This window comes from Pseudochaenichthys georgianus, chromosome 10 (assembly GCF_902827115.2).
Source record: "Pseudochaenichthys georgianus chromosome 10, fPseGeo1.2, whole genome shotgun sequence".
Taxonomy (NCBI): domain Eukaryota; kingdom Metazoa; phylum Chordata; class Actinopteri; order Perciformes; family Channichthyidae; genus Pseudochaenichthys; species Pseudochaenichthys georgianus.
The window spans coordinates 6,442,217-6,456,864 of NC_047512.1; the positions used below are offsets into that span (position 1 = coordinate 6,442,217).

Sequence of the window (14,648 nt, forward strand, 5' to 3'; positions counted from 1 at the left end):
ACCGTTTTCTCGCAGAGCGGGTGACGAAACGGGCTCGCTTTCCCCCGGGGCTGGATTTAAATCGATAGCAGATGAAAATGAGCTGCATTGCAGAAACACCTGAACAAAAAAAAAGGATCAGACATCTGCCTTGCCTGAGCTGGCCTTCATAATCCATCCTTAAATAGCCCGCTGCACAAGTTCAGCGTTATTACTGAAAGTCACAGTTCGGGATTTGGGGACATCTTTAAAGGCTTGAAGTTATTTTAAACTGCTAATGATTTGCATAAGTTGTTTATAGGGAATGAGAGCACCAGAGGATTGAGACAAGCTGAGATGTGCAGGCTGGCTGGAGGAGGCACTTCTCCCACCTCTAATTTGTAGTTGTTCCCTCCTGCAGCTCTCTTCAGGAACCCATGCGAATGTGTAAACTATAATACACCCAAATCAAAACAAGTACACTCCCGAGCTTGCGTCTCCTGTGCCTGTGTGTACTCAGCTGTGGAAAACATCAGATGCTTGAACTTGCGTACCGTAGGGGCCTGGATTAATAACAGATCATAAAAAACACTTGGACGACGGCCACCACGGTTCTCTATTAATGCGGAGCAGTGCGAAATCAAAACATAAGGACTGTGAGAAAAGAGCGCGTTGAGGGTCAGAAGAAAAGCCGACGGGACACTGGCTCTGTTTCTCAGCCAGCACGGATGACCCTATGCATTACGAGTTTCACATTTGAGCCAGTTGTTCTTGTTTTGGTCAGATGAGTTATTTTCCCTGCCGCTTCCTCCTGAGATGATACTGCTGATAAAATGACTCCTTTCCGTCGTAGCGTACGTCACTAAAAGATGTGGAGACACAGGAAGGCTTTTTTCATAAACACATTGTGACTTATAGTTCAGACTGTACGCTTTGTATATTAGGTATTTTCAATTATCAGTACATTTACTCAATTACTGTACTTAAATACTATTTTGAGGAACCGAGGAGTATTTCCACACAACTACATTTTGGAGGCAAATATTATACTTTTTACTTCCCTACATTCTTTCTTTCTTTCTTTCAGTCTATATTTCGAACAGATTAAAAAATAACAAATAACAAATGTGAAAAAACAGAACACCGTATTGTTATAATACAGTATTTATCCACATTCATGGTAATCATTTGTATATTTAACAAAAAAAAAAAAAAAATGTCTTCATATTAATAATAATAATAAATCATATGTGTCCGAAAGGGAGCAGGAGGAAGCAAATGCTTATTAATTCCCACCCCTTACTTGATCAATGATTGTCCTTTAAATCATTATGCAAGTTATTAAAATAATGTCCACATGAATGGGTCTAATCATAATCCAGGGATATACACACATACACACTATTAGGAAAAGGGACATTCTGAGTAATAGATACTTATAGTTTTGGTACTTTAAGTACATGTTGATGCTAACACTTTTGTACTTTAACTTACGTCAATTGTTAATACAGGACTTTTAGTTGTATCAGAGTATTTATACACTGTGGTATTACTACTTTCTACTTCTGAGTACTTCTTCCACCTCTGCATTTCACTGATAATACTTTTGTACTTTTTCTAAAGTAAAATTGTAAATTCAAGTAATTTTAAGAACATAGTATTTTAACTTTACTTAGTGCTAACTTAGAGTGATGTGTCTACCTCTGGGTATTTTAGCAAAGCTAACGTCATAGCTCTATGGATGGAAACGGCTAATCCAACATTTTGCTTCAGACAAAAATGACTCACTATTAAATGGATTGCTGCAAACTTTAGAACAACTATCTATCTCCCCAGAGGATGCATCCTATTATGTGGTGATGCTTAGACTTGTGTCCAAAACCAAGTACATGTTTCAATTTGGGGTGAAGTGTCTCAGGGAAACAACGACATGCTGACTGCAGTGGGGCTCGAACTTGCTACCCCCTGATTTGAAGTCCAGCACACTACCACTGAGCCACAGCCTCCACACAGAGACGAATAGTGTCCTTGGGTAATAATTGAAATTCCCTTTGAGCTCTGCGGCTGCTGGTGAATGGCTGACACTGAACCGTGACCTCCCTGCGGGCAGAGACCAGCTTTTCCTTAAGAAGATGTGAACATTGTTGTGGGGTTTGGAGACCACCGCGGCGTCTTTCGGGAGGGCAGGGGATTCCTTCGCAAAATGAGATTTGAGATGGTTTACTGTAACATCACTTCACTGCCCGGCTTTGAGATGATAAACAGACATCCGACCTAAGGCTCATCATGGACCAGGTGTTCCTGGTCAGAACAGAAGTGGCCAACATGCGCGTTTAGAATAAGCAGAGCTGGAGCAAAATGAAAGACACAAACAGAAGTAACAGTAAACAGTTGCTATCCCCGAAGAGGCCCGGAAACCAACGGCAATCATTTCTGAATCGCTCCCAACATGAGTCGTGTCCTCTGCAGCTCATTCTTTCAGTTTGTAAGAATTATGACCAAATATAGGCAGTGTTGACTTTTGAGGTGCTTCTGCATTTCCACCGTTACAAATATATGCGATGAAGAGAATCCTGCTTGTAAATAAAATACTCCGGAATCATCGGCAGTATATACAGAAGACGGCCGACGAAGTGGTTGGTGTCAAACGCAAAGAACTAACGGCCGAGGAAACACAATCCAAGTGGAACATGTAAATTGTGGTATGCAATTGAGGTAGCATGGAGTCCATACTGCATAAACACGGAGCTGTTGTGTAATCAAAGCGCCACAACGTGCAGCTGAGTGCCCACACGCACGCAGTCAGCAGGGTTACTCAATCAACAGCGTACTCCATGCGGCTGTCTAATCCTCCCGCGCCCGCGGTGTCACACGTTCACCGTGATTGGATCGACCCGAGTCATGATTCAGCAGGTTGTCATGGCAACAGATTAAGGCAGATCCTCTTCACTCGATCCTCTTAATTGAAGAGGTGCAAGATGTCTGTATCTCTTTAAGTCCGCCGCTGCGGGGACGTTTCTGAGAGGCAACGTGGGTTTGACTGTCAGCGACTCACTGAGGCTGTTGTTGATCAAAGACGTTCGGGTAAAGCTGCCGGTTGGTAAGTGGCTCAGGGAGCAAAATGGATTTACAAAAACCATCGGCTCCAAACGAGAGACTGAAGAAACATATTTGGTTTTGAACATCAAGCCAACTGCTACGCATATTTCTCTAAACTTAAAGGCCCTTGAATGCTTCTTTGGGTTTTCCCTTTGCTGTCGTGGGTTATAGAGGGTGTTGCATGCAAGTGGTCTGCAAAGGCTAACATCCCAAAGACCCCTCCAGGGAGTTTCTCTCCCACGCACTCAAGGATGAACTGATTAGAGTTATTAAAGGTCACTGCCCCCCTGCCTGAAATGCCTCCATTGGACTCCTTTGTTTACTTCTGGAACATAGTGACATCAATATGTAACTCTGGCGCTTCTATTGGATAGCAATCCAACACATTGTACGTGATAGGCTAAGGGGCGGGACATCTCTAAATGGTTGACCAATCACAACAGAGCTAACCAATCAGAGCAGACTGGGCTCTGGTTTCAGACAGAGGGTGAAAAGAGGTGCTGCAGCACAGGCAGTACGAGACAAATAAAGAGCTTGTTGAACATTAAAGCGTGGAGACATGTCCCAGTAGAGACACGACCTACATGTATGAACCTGAGAAGGATTGCCTCCTGTTATACAGACTGTGTGGTTGTTGCATTTCAATAGCATTGTTTCCTCACTAAGAGCGGAAGCAGGCCAAGCTAGGTTATTTCAGTGTGTGTGTGTGTGTGTTTTTGCTGAGTACACTGCCCTCCTTCCAGGCGTTTCACTTTTGCACAGGATGTGATGTCACAACCTGTTTACTGCCTTGGAAGAATGAACAACCTGCTCCGCCGCCGCCGCCACCACTTGCTTGACCTTTGACCCGATCGTTCTGTCACCGAGCGCATCAGGGACTCCGAGGCACAGGACCCAGTCGCCCCAGCTAATCCTTAGTAAGCATAGAGCAAAACACTTCCAACCCCCCCTTTAGTGAAGACCTAGATCGCGTTCAAAAGCCCCCTGACGCTCCTCTCTCCGACCCTGAACCGGCGCTGACCCCGGCGACGTCGTCAGGCGTTCGTTCAAACTGGGGTTATTTTCGGTGTCTTTCTTTAGTATCTCACTCCGAACAGCATCATGTGCAGCCTCAGGACGTGCCTTCTCAGCCTCCCGGGGCTCACTGATATCACATAACCCCTGGCAGCTGTTTCCCCCAAAACCTGCTGTCCAAAGTGTAAATAGTTCAGATCGATCATGTTACATCGCGTGGGCTGACGGATTTAGTCATCAAGGGAACACTATATCTTGCCAGGTATGCAAATGTATGTAAATGACAGTTGTTTCAAATACTTATGGAAAGGTGAGACATTCTTCAGAATCATAAGTCGGCGGCTGCTTAATAACCGCGTCAACACCGCAGCTGAGTATGCCCACCGTTTCCGCTTCTTACATTTTCACCGAATACCGAAATAGTAAGAGAAGCAAACCCAGAATAGTTTTTATTATGTAGGAAATAACTTCTATCCCTTTATTCTTTTCTGAGGAGGCAGTGACTCAATAGGGGAAGAATGCTCTCCCAGAGTGCTGAGAAATGCCAGCATCTTTTCCAAACAGTCTTTACTGGAATCTGGCAAAGCCCCTGCAACCGTGTCAGGGTCGATGATTCAGCGTCGTGGTGCTTCGTGGCGCAACAGGGGTTCAGGGGCATCGGTGGTGGATATGGCGAGGAAATATGCTTAATGTGACAAGTGATTTCATTTTGCCATGGAAAAAGAGCTGGTGGAAATTTGCAGAGGGAAGTCAGCTGCCAACCAATGGCTGCCAAGCGCTGTGGTCAAAAAATGAATTTTTCCATTGGCAAATCCTGTCCCCTGAATTCTTTGTCTTCTTTCAAAAGGTTGCCTCCAAATGGAGCTAGCTGTATTTTCTGACATGTTAAAGAGGACATTTTGAGCTCATCTTAAAGTTCATATTTGTACTGTGTGTCTCTACTCTGATACACATGCTATAATGGTCATACAGTGCTTTGGGGTGAAGTGTCTCATGGACACAACGACATGCTGACTGCAGTGGGACTCGAACTTGCTACCCCCTGATTGGAAGTCGAGCACTCTATCCACAGCCGTCCAATAGAGGCGTTTGAGGTAGTGTGTGGGAGAAACTCCATCTGGCATGCACTTCTTTGGGGGATTTGAGCCTTTGCAGACCATTTACATGCACGCAAACCTATACAACACACGACAGGAAAGGACACAACACAAGAAGCAGGGCAGGGCCGCTCTAAGGTGCAGCACGAAGGAGGACATACAATAAATGCAAATACATGTTAATTCAAAGCTACACAGTTCATTAAAGAGACCTCTGAAGGAGATTAAAACTAGATATCCAGGTCACTGCTTCTGCATGATTGACCATTTGAAACTTGTTTGCATTCTAACTACCATTATGTTAAACACCTTTAATTTGTAAATCACATGTCGGCCAAAACAGATAAGGCAATCAAGGCACGACCTCTCGTCTGTGTTAAGATTGTGCCATGAGCATAATCTTATTTCAGGGGTTAATCTTGGGTTACTTATGAAAGCAAACCGCCATGACCTGACACTGCTCTGCTGTTGACAGAGAGGCGAAGTCCCGCCCATCTGCTTCCGCTCCATGGGACCTTATTTCTGAAAAAGTATGTAATGAAGTCAATGGAGAGAAAGATTATCTTTCGATCCCGTTTGAATTGTGCCACGAATTACACACATGATGTTTGTCAATCTTAACAAATAATTTCCATGTCAAAAAAGTCACAGTTTGTCGTAAAACTGTTGAAATATAAGACTATGGAAAATACGCAACTAGAAAGACTACAAATCCCAGAGTTGCTGGCTCTTACGGAACCGACTAACTCCCCTTGTGTGTATGTGCAGCTCTCAACGCGCCCAGACTTGGAGTGATTTTCACCTCGTTGAATACTTTCCGCCTCATTCTGAAAGAAAGAAGTGAAGTGTGCCAACGTGACGACCGTCTTGGTGTGTGGTGCGAGATGGGAGATGTAGTTCATTGAGCGGTTTCACACAAAAAAAGTGTTACTTCACAGTTTTACGACACATTTTAATTTGTTTTACTTGAAAAATTATCTTTTAAATTGACAAACATCATATGTGTAATTCGTGGCACAATTCAAACGGGATCGAAAGATAATCTTTCTCTCTCCATTGACTTCAATACATAGTTTTTCAGAAATAAGGTCCCATGGAGGTCCACCGGAAAGGGAGGGACTTCGCCTCTCTATTACAGACTCACTTCATCGGTATTTACCTCACGCCAAGAATTTATCAACGTCATCGCTTGAACATCGAGACGAACTATGTTCTTTTAGAAATGTTGCTTTGACTAGAACATTAAGCAAATGCCACTCGGCGCTTCCTCTCATTCGTGTATATTCGATCCAAATGATCTGGGTTATTATTGCACATGGGGAAAATGGGGTTTGGATCCAATGAAGCATGCTCCCTCAATCAGTAAAGAAAATGTTTCCGTGAGTTGGCTTGGCCCTAGAGAGCTGCGATGCCGTCACTGAGCTCTGAAGTGGTATGGATACCATAAAGGCTAAGTCCGAGCTAAGTCCTGATGATAACCCTGTCTCCAACACTGGGGACGGTGATGGAAACACATCACACCGATGGTATTCAGATAACAGTTTATGTGTAATCCTTTGAGCAGCCATTACACTACGGCACATGTGTCAAACTCATGGCCCGGGGGCCAAATCCGGCCCTTTGGGGATTTAATTTCGGCCCGCAGGATAATTTCTAATTACTATTAGATCTGGCCCGCCGGTATATTGCACGCACACCTTCACTCCATCCTGAGGGTCTCCTCCGCTCAGAGCCTGAGCCCAAACATTGATGACCTTGCACCCGAGATGAGATGCCAAGTATCTGCTTGAGCTAGCATCAGAGCAGCAACCTGAGTTCAATGGATGTTTCCTTCTGCACTTTCTCTCACGACAACAGGACATGTTTGGTTTGTTCTTTGAGGGAAATAGTTTTGTTGAAGCTGTTGTTGGCCTGTGGAGAAATGTACTCATAAGAAATGACTCTGGAGAAGCTGCAGATAGAGCCATAAGAAATGAATGCAACTGATTTTTTAATGTTTAATGTTGTTTTTATAGGCAATCATTTAAGCTTTGTTAGTTCCAGGTTCAATATGTGCAATAAGTTCATTTCAATACGTTTTCCAATAAACATTGAACCAGTCCGGCCCTCCACTAATACCCATTTTTTTTATTTTGGCCCACTGTGTGTTTCAGTTTGACGCCCCTGCTCTACGGGATAAAGTAAAACAGACGCTGGCGTCAGTGCACCTCGTCTTCACACAAAGCGACTGAATCTGCCGGGGAGCTCAACGCGCTGCAGCCGCATGAGGATTCCTCCCTGCTTTAATTGAATCTCGAAACACCATTACCATTTAATCAAACGCAGCACATTCCAGTGACAAGCAAAACACAGCCCTCTGTTTGATATTTCAGCATAATCCCAGAGAACTCAAAGTGCTTGTTAAACCGGCGGTGGGAATGACATTTAATTTCTGTGTGCTTATATTTCACCGCTGAATCTGAGCTCAGATCTAAGAGGTTTGTTTCGGCGAGAAAAGAGGAGAACCCAGAATAACCCCAGAAGAACTCGCGTCCAAAATAACAAGCTTTCAGGACCCTGAGACTGAACTAGAGCATCTGACCATCTGTTGCATCCTAAAGACCCACAGACAGTGTTCCCTGTAAGCCTCTCAGCCCAGAAAGTATTGTCTAGCATAAACATATGGCAGGCTCTAAGCACCTTATTAGTGTACATTACCACTGCACAAATCACATTAACCTCCAAGAAGGTGGCGTGGCCATACTTTCTGAACCGCAGGGGGTCCAAATACATGCGTTAATGACGATTAAGTGATCTGTTTTTTGACCGCCACAGCTGTTACGAGGACGCTCGGCGCTGAGAGAGCCTCGCGGGGGGCTGATCTGAAGGAAACAGCAGCACCCACCTCCTGGGAAAGGCTGCGAGTTGCCCCGAGTTGCTCAGTCTAAGCTGCGCTAAGTAGCAGGTTTGAGTGTCTCTGCGGGCACAAGAGATAATCTCTTCCTATATAATATATGAATGACTGATGTTTTATCGAAAAATCTGACAAACAAGGATAAAGCTGGGATGTCCAAACAATCGGATTCATTAAAGTCCAGGACAGGTTGACTTAAGGAAGACGGATGGATGTGTAAATGTATGAGACAGCCCATCTCGGCTGAAGCTTAAGGCTAAACGGTTAATTACGGTTTATGGACTGCGGCTAGATTGTGCTCTTAAGGGACGGCGTAAATAAAACACATCATTACTCAGGGGGAGAGAATTGGCCGCCATCAAGGCAAAATTGACATTTTTCTGCCTCTGAGAAGCTGTTGCTTTGCAACAAAGCTTCTTTTAATGCGACCCCGTCCAGCACCCATGAATAGCCTCGGCGGAGCTGTGTGCAGGGTGTGAGCAGTCCCAATGCTCCGTTTGCCAACCATAACAGAGTAAACAGAGGTTTTCTCACACTTAACAGCAAGCGAGTGAAAGGGACATCTGAGTCGAACACTCGAAGCAGCCACTCGGTTTCAGAGGGAGAGAATATTTCTAATAATACGCCAATCTCTGAGGCATTCGTCAAATTAAACCTAATGTTACACAGCTCGCCTGTTATTTATGGAGTGCCGCGTCTGACTGCTTTTGCATAATTTCTTCCCCATATGTTACGGATAGGGGTTTAGCGGTTTGCACGCAGGCAAAGAAAGCATATCGGCAGACAAGAAGTGCTGCCATTTCTCATATTTTAGGGCCTGTGGTGACATTTTATGAAGTGAGTTGCCTTTTGTTTTTTGTTTTATTACAATGGTGCTTTTATTTGCTCTGTTGTTGAATATTTGGAAATCTCAATTTAGCATCAGTGGAACATTCTCTATGTTACGGTGACACGGCTACACCAGCAGATCATGACCAGTGTGGGGAACATACTGGCAGTATAACTCCTCATAATACAAGTCTATAATGTTCATACGTGGGCGACATAAAAACTGAAATATGGCTTTGGAAAAAAGGGTAAAAAATGAAACGTATTCACACACACACACACACACACACACACACACACACACACACACACACACACACACACACACACACACACACACACACACACACACACACACACACACACACACACACACACACACACACACACACACACACACACACACACACACACACACACACACACACACATCCAACGCTGCAATGTATTTCAAAAGGAAAGCAAGCCATGAACGGCAACAACGAGTTTTAATGAAAGCAGCTTTGAGAGAACTTGGTGTGCTAACCTCACAACAACACAGCAAATAAACATCATTACAAAGCGCATTCTGCCAGGCTAATCATCCGACCAAAACCCCTTTAACAAATAAACTACTCACCGAAGCTGTTAACAGACACTCAGATCGACTTATTGTGGACGTTTACCAGCGAGTGGAAAACAGGCGATAGGAAAAACTCACATTGAAAAAGCCACACCACATTGTGAGAGCTAATCCACAATTTAACTGCGGTGTAAAAGTTCATTTGAGGAACCTGATATTTTATTTGGCAAAGTCTTGTTTTGCCACAAGACTGCAGACCGAGTGAAACCTCCATAAACGAACCCTATTAAAAAGGGCCCACTTCTGCTCATGTTCAGGTTCATATTTGGATTTGTTCCTCTACTGTGACACGTCTTCATGCTTTAATGTTATTATTTGCGAAAGAGAAACTCACTCTGGAGGGAACTTTGGAATTGTAGCCTTTGCAGACCATTGACATGCACACAAACCTATATTGCACACGACAGGAAAAGACCCGAAAAAGAAGAATAGGGCTGCTTTAAGGCCCAGGTTAAGTTTTCTTTGTTGTTCTTGTTCAACACTTGATGACAGGAGATTGACAGATCATTATTCAAAGAATGAAGTCAATGAGAAAAAAAGTCAAGAAGACTGAAGGGTGTATACACCAGATGCATGGGAGCCATTTAACAGCATAAAAGATCCTGTTTTGGGTAGGAATGGTCATTACAATTCTTTATCTGCTAAGCGGTCGTTTAGCCCCCCCCAACACTGCCCCTCACCCAGCAGCTAAAAGGCCATATACAAACAGCGTGGCAGTACGGGGCGATGTGCTGGAGGGATGTGAAAGACATGGGATTTCTATGAGGCCACGTCCGCCATAATAGACATAGGCCAAGGGATTTAGTATGCCTTCCCTTTAATACATGTGACCAAACATCGTGCGTGTCAATGCAGGCCGAGGACGCTCTCACCACCACACACAGGCGCTGAGGCAACAGACAGGAAATACAAATGTGTTTAGTGACATGAAAAGCAGGGAAGACAAGCATTACTGTGAAGACACACACACAAGTTCTCCTAAAGGGGCCCTATTATGCCCCTTTCCAGTAGTGTGTTAAATAGGTTTTTGATAAAGTTACCCTAAAGTCCCTTTTGCTTTCCAAGACTGTTCCATTTGAGAAAGCTCATACAAAAGCGGCTGGCAACTTTATTTACTTATTGTGAGATCAGTCAAGTGAAGCAAGTACCTCCATATGGTGGAAATTCATTAAAAGTATTAAAAATGAAAAGAAGATAATTGTTTAGAGAATGAAAAGAATGCTTTCTAATTTCTTTCTGGGACTCATAAATGCTAATCGGCTGTAAAAACACACACTTTAGCAGCTGCCAGATACATCAAAAACATATTTTCTTCAACCTCAGATGCCCGTTTAAATAAATTCAGCACACGCAAAGTATGTTACCGTGTGGCTCCGAATGCAAATCGCTTTGTTTCACATTCTTCCCCAGGGGCGGAACTAGCAATGCTAAACAGTGGCTTACTAATCTGATCTTCCTGCAGCTGATCCCAGATGTCGGCCCGGCGTTAGGATCCACCCCGGACCCCCCCGATGTATCTGCACAACTTGTAACTCAGAAACGCTGCAAACAACTTTCCATAAACAAGGAAGAGAGAGGGAGAACAACAGAATATCCTCTCAACAAGACGCCTTGTAAAACACCTTTAAGCAGCTTGTGTGGATGCCACATTTCGGGGCCGTGCACAGATTTTCAAATGATGGCAAACGTTGGCCAAATTTGTCTGCTTTACTGAGCCAGAACCTATTATGGGAACGAGCACGCGGTGAGCTCTTTTGTTTCCATCCATGTCATGACAGATTTCAGTCGGCACAGCAGGCTGAGACGCTCTGCTCAATGACTTTACCTTCAATGAGAGGACTGGACACATCCCAGGAGGATGGAGCACTGTTAGCACGATACCCAGGCACATAGCTCCGGCTACGTGGACCTCTATGATTCATTCACAGAACAGGTTTTAAAGAAATGCTGCAAACTGATCGTAAATCTTGTTGCCTGTTGTCTTGGGTAAAATTATCTCTTCTGTTCGTGATGAAGTGTTTGCAGGGCATAGAGGCTATTACTACTCGTCCTTGGCTGTTACAACGTTGACAACACAATCTATTTCCTGAGCAGCAGATAGTTTAGGACCTCGTCTGACAGAATAATACTTTTGAAGTCTGAAGTTCAAGGGTAATAAATCCGTTTTTCTCTCTCGATTACACAGCATTTTGTAGCCGAACTCGTCTAACATGGTGGTACGGGAAGATAAAGGCAGGCGTCGGGTTGCTAAGATGAATGTCTGTGGTGGAAAATGGGCTATGGTAGAAAGCAGACTTGGAAACATGTCTGCAACCGTCCACCTTCAACACTCCCTGCCAGATAGCGGCTGCATGGGAGAAGCATTTGCCCCCACCGCCTCAGCCCAGGCCGAAAAAATGTGAGAAAATGCTGCCGAGTAATTTGGCCTGTACTATGATTATGGGCTTTTTGATATGTTGATATTCTACCCCAAATCCTTCTTTCTGCCTCGTACCAACATTGTACTGAAAAGCGCAGTCAAAATATTTTGGAATTGTTGTCAGGGCTCTAAATATGGACTCCTCTTGAAGCGTACTAAAAGGGATCGAATCCTAATTAGTATGTTGGGAAACTTTGTCCATGTGGCACAAACCTCTGTATGAAGCAAGGACATATCAACAAAACATGAAGAGAATACAAAAGGTTTGATTAATATACTTAAAAGTAACCAAAATAATGTAACTTCCTCCCCTAGAAATGCAGTGGAAACTCACTCAGACGTGTGTTTACATACTGTAGGAGTATCTAACATTGTTCATGCAACATTGTCCCAATTCTCACCAAAGCCTGAGCAGTGGCAAAAATACACAGCGTTATGAATGGTCACATGGTCAGTCCAGGAATGAAACAGAACCACCCTCAGACCATGACGGCCATGCCAGAGCAGCTCGGAGAAACATATACTTAACTGTGAACCATGTGATTTGGCTGCAGCAGGGATACGCACGTACTGCTTTAACTGCACATTAACTGGCCTCCATGCAATAACAAGTTAACCTTTTATCTGGCTCTAACAAGCTCTGCCGCCATGTCCAAATAAACAGAGGATGCTGTTCAATCGAACCCGCTGAAAGGACTTCGAGAGAATGGGTCAACAAAAAAAACACTGTTTTGTTCAGCTAAAAACTCCAGGGTTGTTTAGCTTATTGTACCACACGAAAAGGGGACTGCACACAATATGAAATCAAAATGCTGTTTGTTGACATTGCTGTTAGTTTATGAAAACATTGTTTTTCAGCTCGGTTTTGTTGAATGATTACAAAAATATGTATCTCGCTTTGCTTGAAAAAATAAACAATGTCGATGTCAGGACATATTACACAGTGCTTACATCAGATCGTCCTCATAGGTTTAAAAAAACCAAGCTCAAACTGACTTTGAAACATTACAGAACTGAAAGATAATACTGCACAGCGAACTAAAACGAATCTTTGCCGGAAAAACGTCAAACATGTGGAGATGGTATCACTGTGGTCTTACCTGAGTCAGCGGCTGTGATCAGCAGCATGTATTTCCCCTGAGCCTCGCGGTCCAGCGTCTGGGTGAGTCTCAGCTGACCGCTGGACGACAGACTGAACGCGCCCTCGTCATTCCCACCACTCAGCATGTAGCTTAGCTGGCCATTGGCACTTTGGTCGTCGTCTCTGGCAACAACCTGGAAAACCCCAAAACAGGTTCTTTAGAGATGCTTGAGTCCTCGAAGAACAGACTTTGGTAAATAAAGAGGACAGATTGGGAAAACTCCAAAAACATTAAATGGCCTCTTTAATCGAAGAGTTGGAAAGTCAAAGCATGGCAGCAGCGGCAGAAGAAACATGCATACTAGTTTAGTACAGTTTGACGTACTTTACTTCTCTGTTCCAAGTACAAAACAAAAAGTAACCCTTTCTCAGACCAAAGCTATGTAGCCTTAGTTTGAGAGAAGAACAAGAAGTTGTCTCAAATAGCACTAAAACACTCAACACACATGACCAGCGGTTTATGTTGGCTAGCATTGGCTAATATTGGCAAACAATTTCGCCGTGCAAGTCAGGTTGGTGACTGTATGATTATTAAACTATCCAAGAAAGGCTCCGTAGTCCCACTTGACGTAAAGTACCTCAACATTATATTTAAGTACAGGTTTTGCATCAATACACGTAGTTTCTTTCCATCACTGGATACAACACTTGTGCTTTTGGGCTTTATAAAGTCTTGACTTGATATGTCAGTGGATTAGTTGACAATGATCTTTGGAAAGAGCTGCTTGGAAACCAGAGCAATGGCGTTGGCACAATTTCATCCAACTCAAAACAATCACATTTTTAACATTTCCAGCAGTTTTGTTGTTGTTTTTCTTCCACGCCATTTGTTTGACTTTCCTTGCTAGAAAATATGTTTCTCAATTCTCACAACCATATATACAGTAGCTGGTAGTAAGCCACTACAACCGCCATCCTAAGTCTTTCCATTGAAGCACTTTACAGTTAATTACCATCACGGTGCTGGACGGCACCATGAAGGTAATTGTTAAGGGAAGGAAGACCGTTACTTATTCACTTTGTCTAATCAGACTTCCATGGAATCCGTAAAAACAGGGAGTACAGATCCATATGTCAGTCTGACTTTTCCCCTACCGCGTTTTACTGGTGTGCCCAAAAGCCTCAGCCCTCTCTGCCGCAGACAGCCATATAGCCAGGTTAGCGTACAGATGTGTTCTGATGTGGCAAAAGCCCACCACGTCTGCACCCCTTCCCACCACATAAGTGTACCCCAATTTCCTCACAGGGTACACACGGGATAATAAAATGGAATTGTGCCATCACTGGAAATCTGCCTTTACCCTAAATGTTTTCATATATGGCTCATTTAGTCATCAGGGTGGCTGAGACGTTAATGGCCCTGTCACGCAATTTAGCCCGTTTCATATTTCGGTGAAATACTATAACTCCCTAATTGTGCAGAGCAAATTGCAGTCATATATCATTTCTATATAAATCTAGTCACATATTTGTCAGGGCATTTAGAAAAACACAGACCACCATGCTACAGTAAGTGGTTTAGAGCACTGGTACCGCTCACATACCTGCACTTATTAAGTTAGTATTACTACAAATGT

General features: G+C 43.7%; 1 protein-coding gene across 1 annotated transcript in view; it reads right to left on the reverse strand.

Annotated features, from left to right (window-relative positions):
- Positions 1–14,648, reverse strand: part of fat4 (FAT atypical cadherin 4) — a gene marked incomplete at its 5' end in the record, with an annotated part of 115,980 nt that overhangs the window by 32,166 nt on the left and 69,166 nt on the right. The window contains 1 exon segment of the mRNA XM_034093057.1: positions 13,031–13,205. Coding sequence (XP_033948948.1) covers positions 13,031–13,205 — 175 coding nt within the window.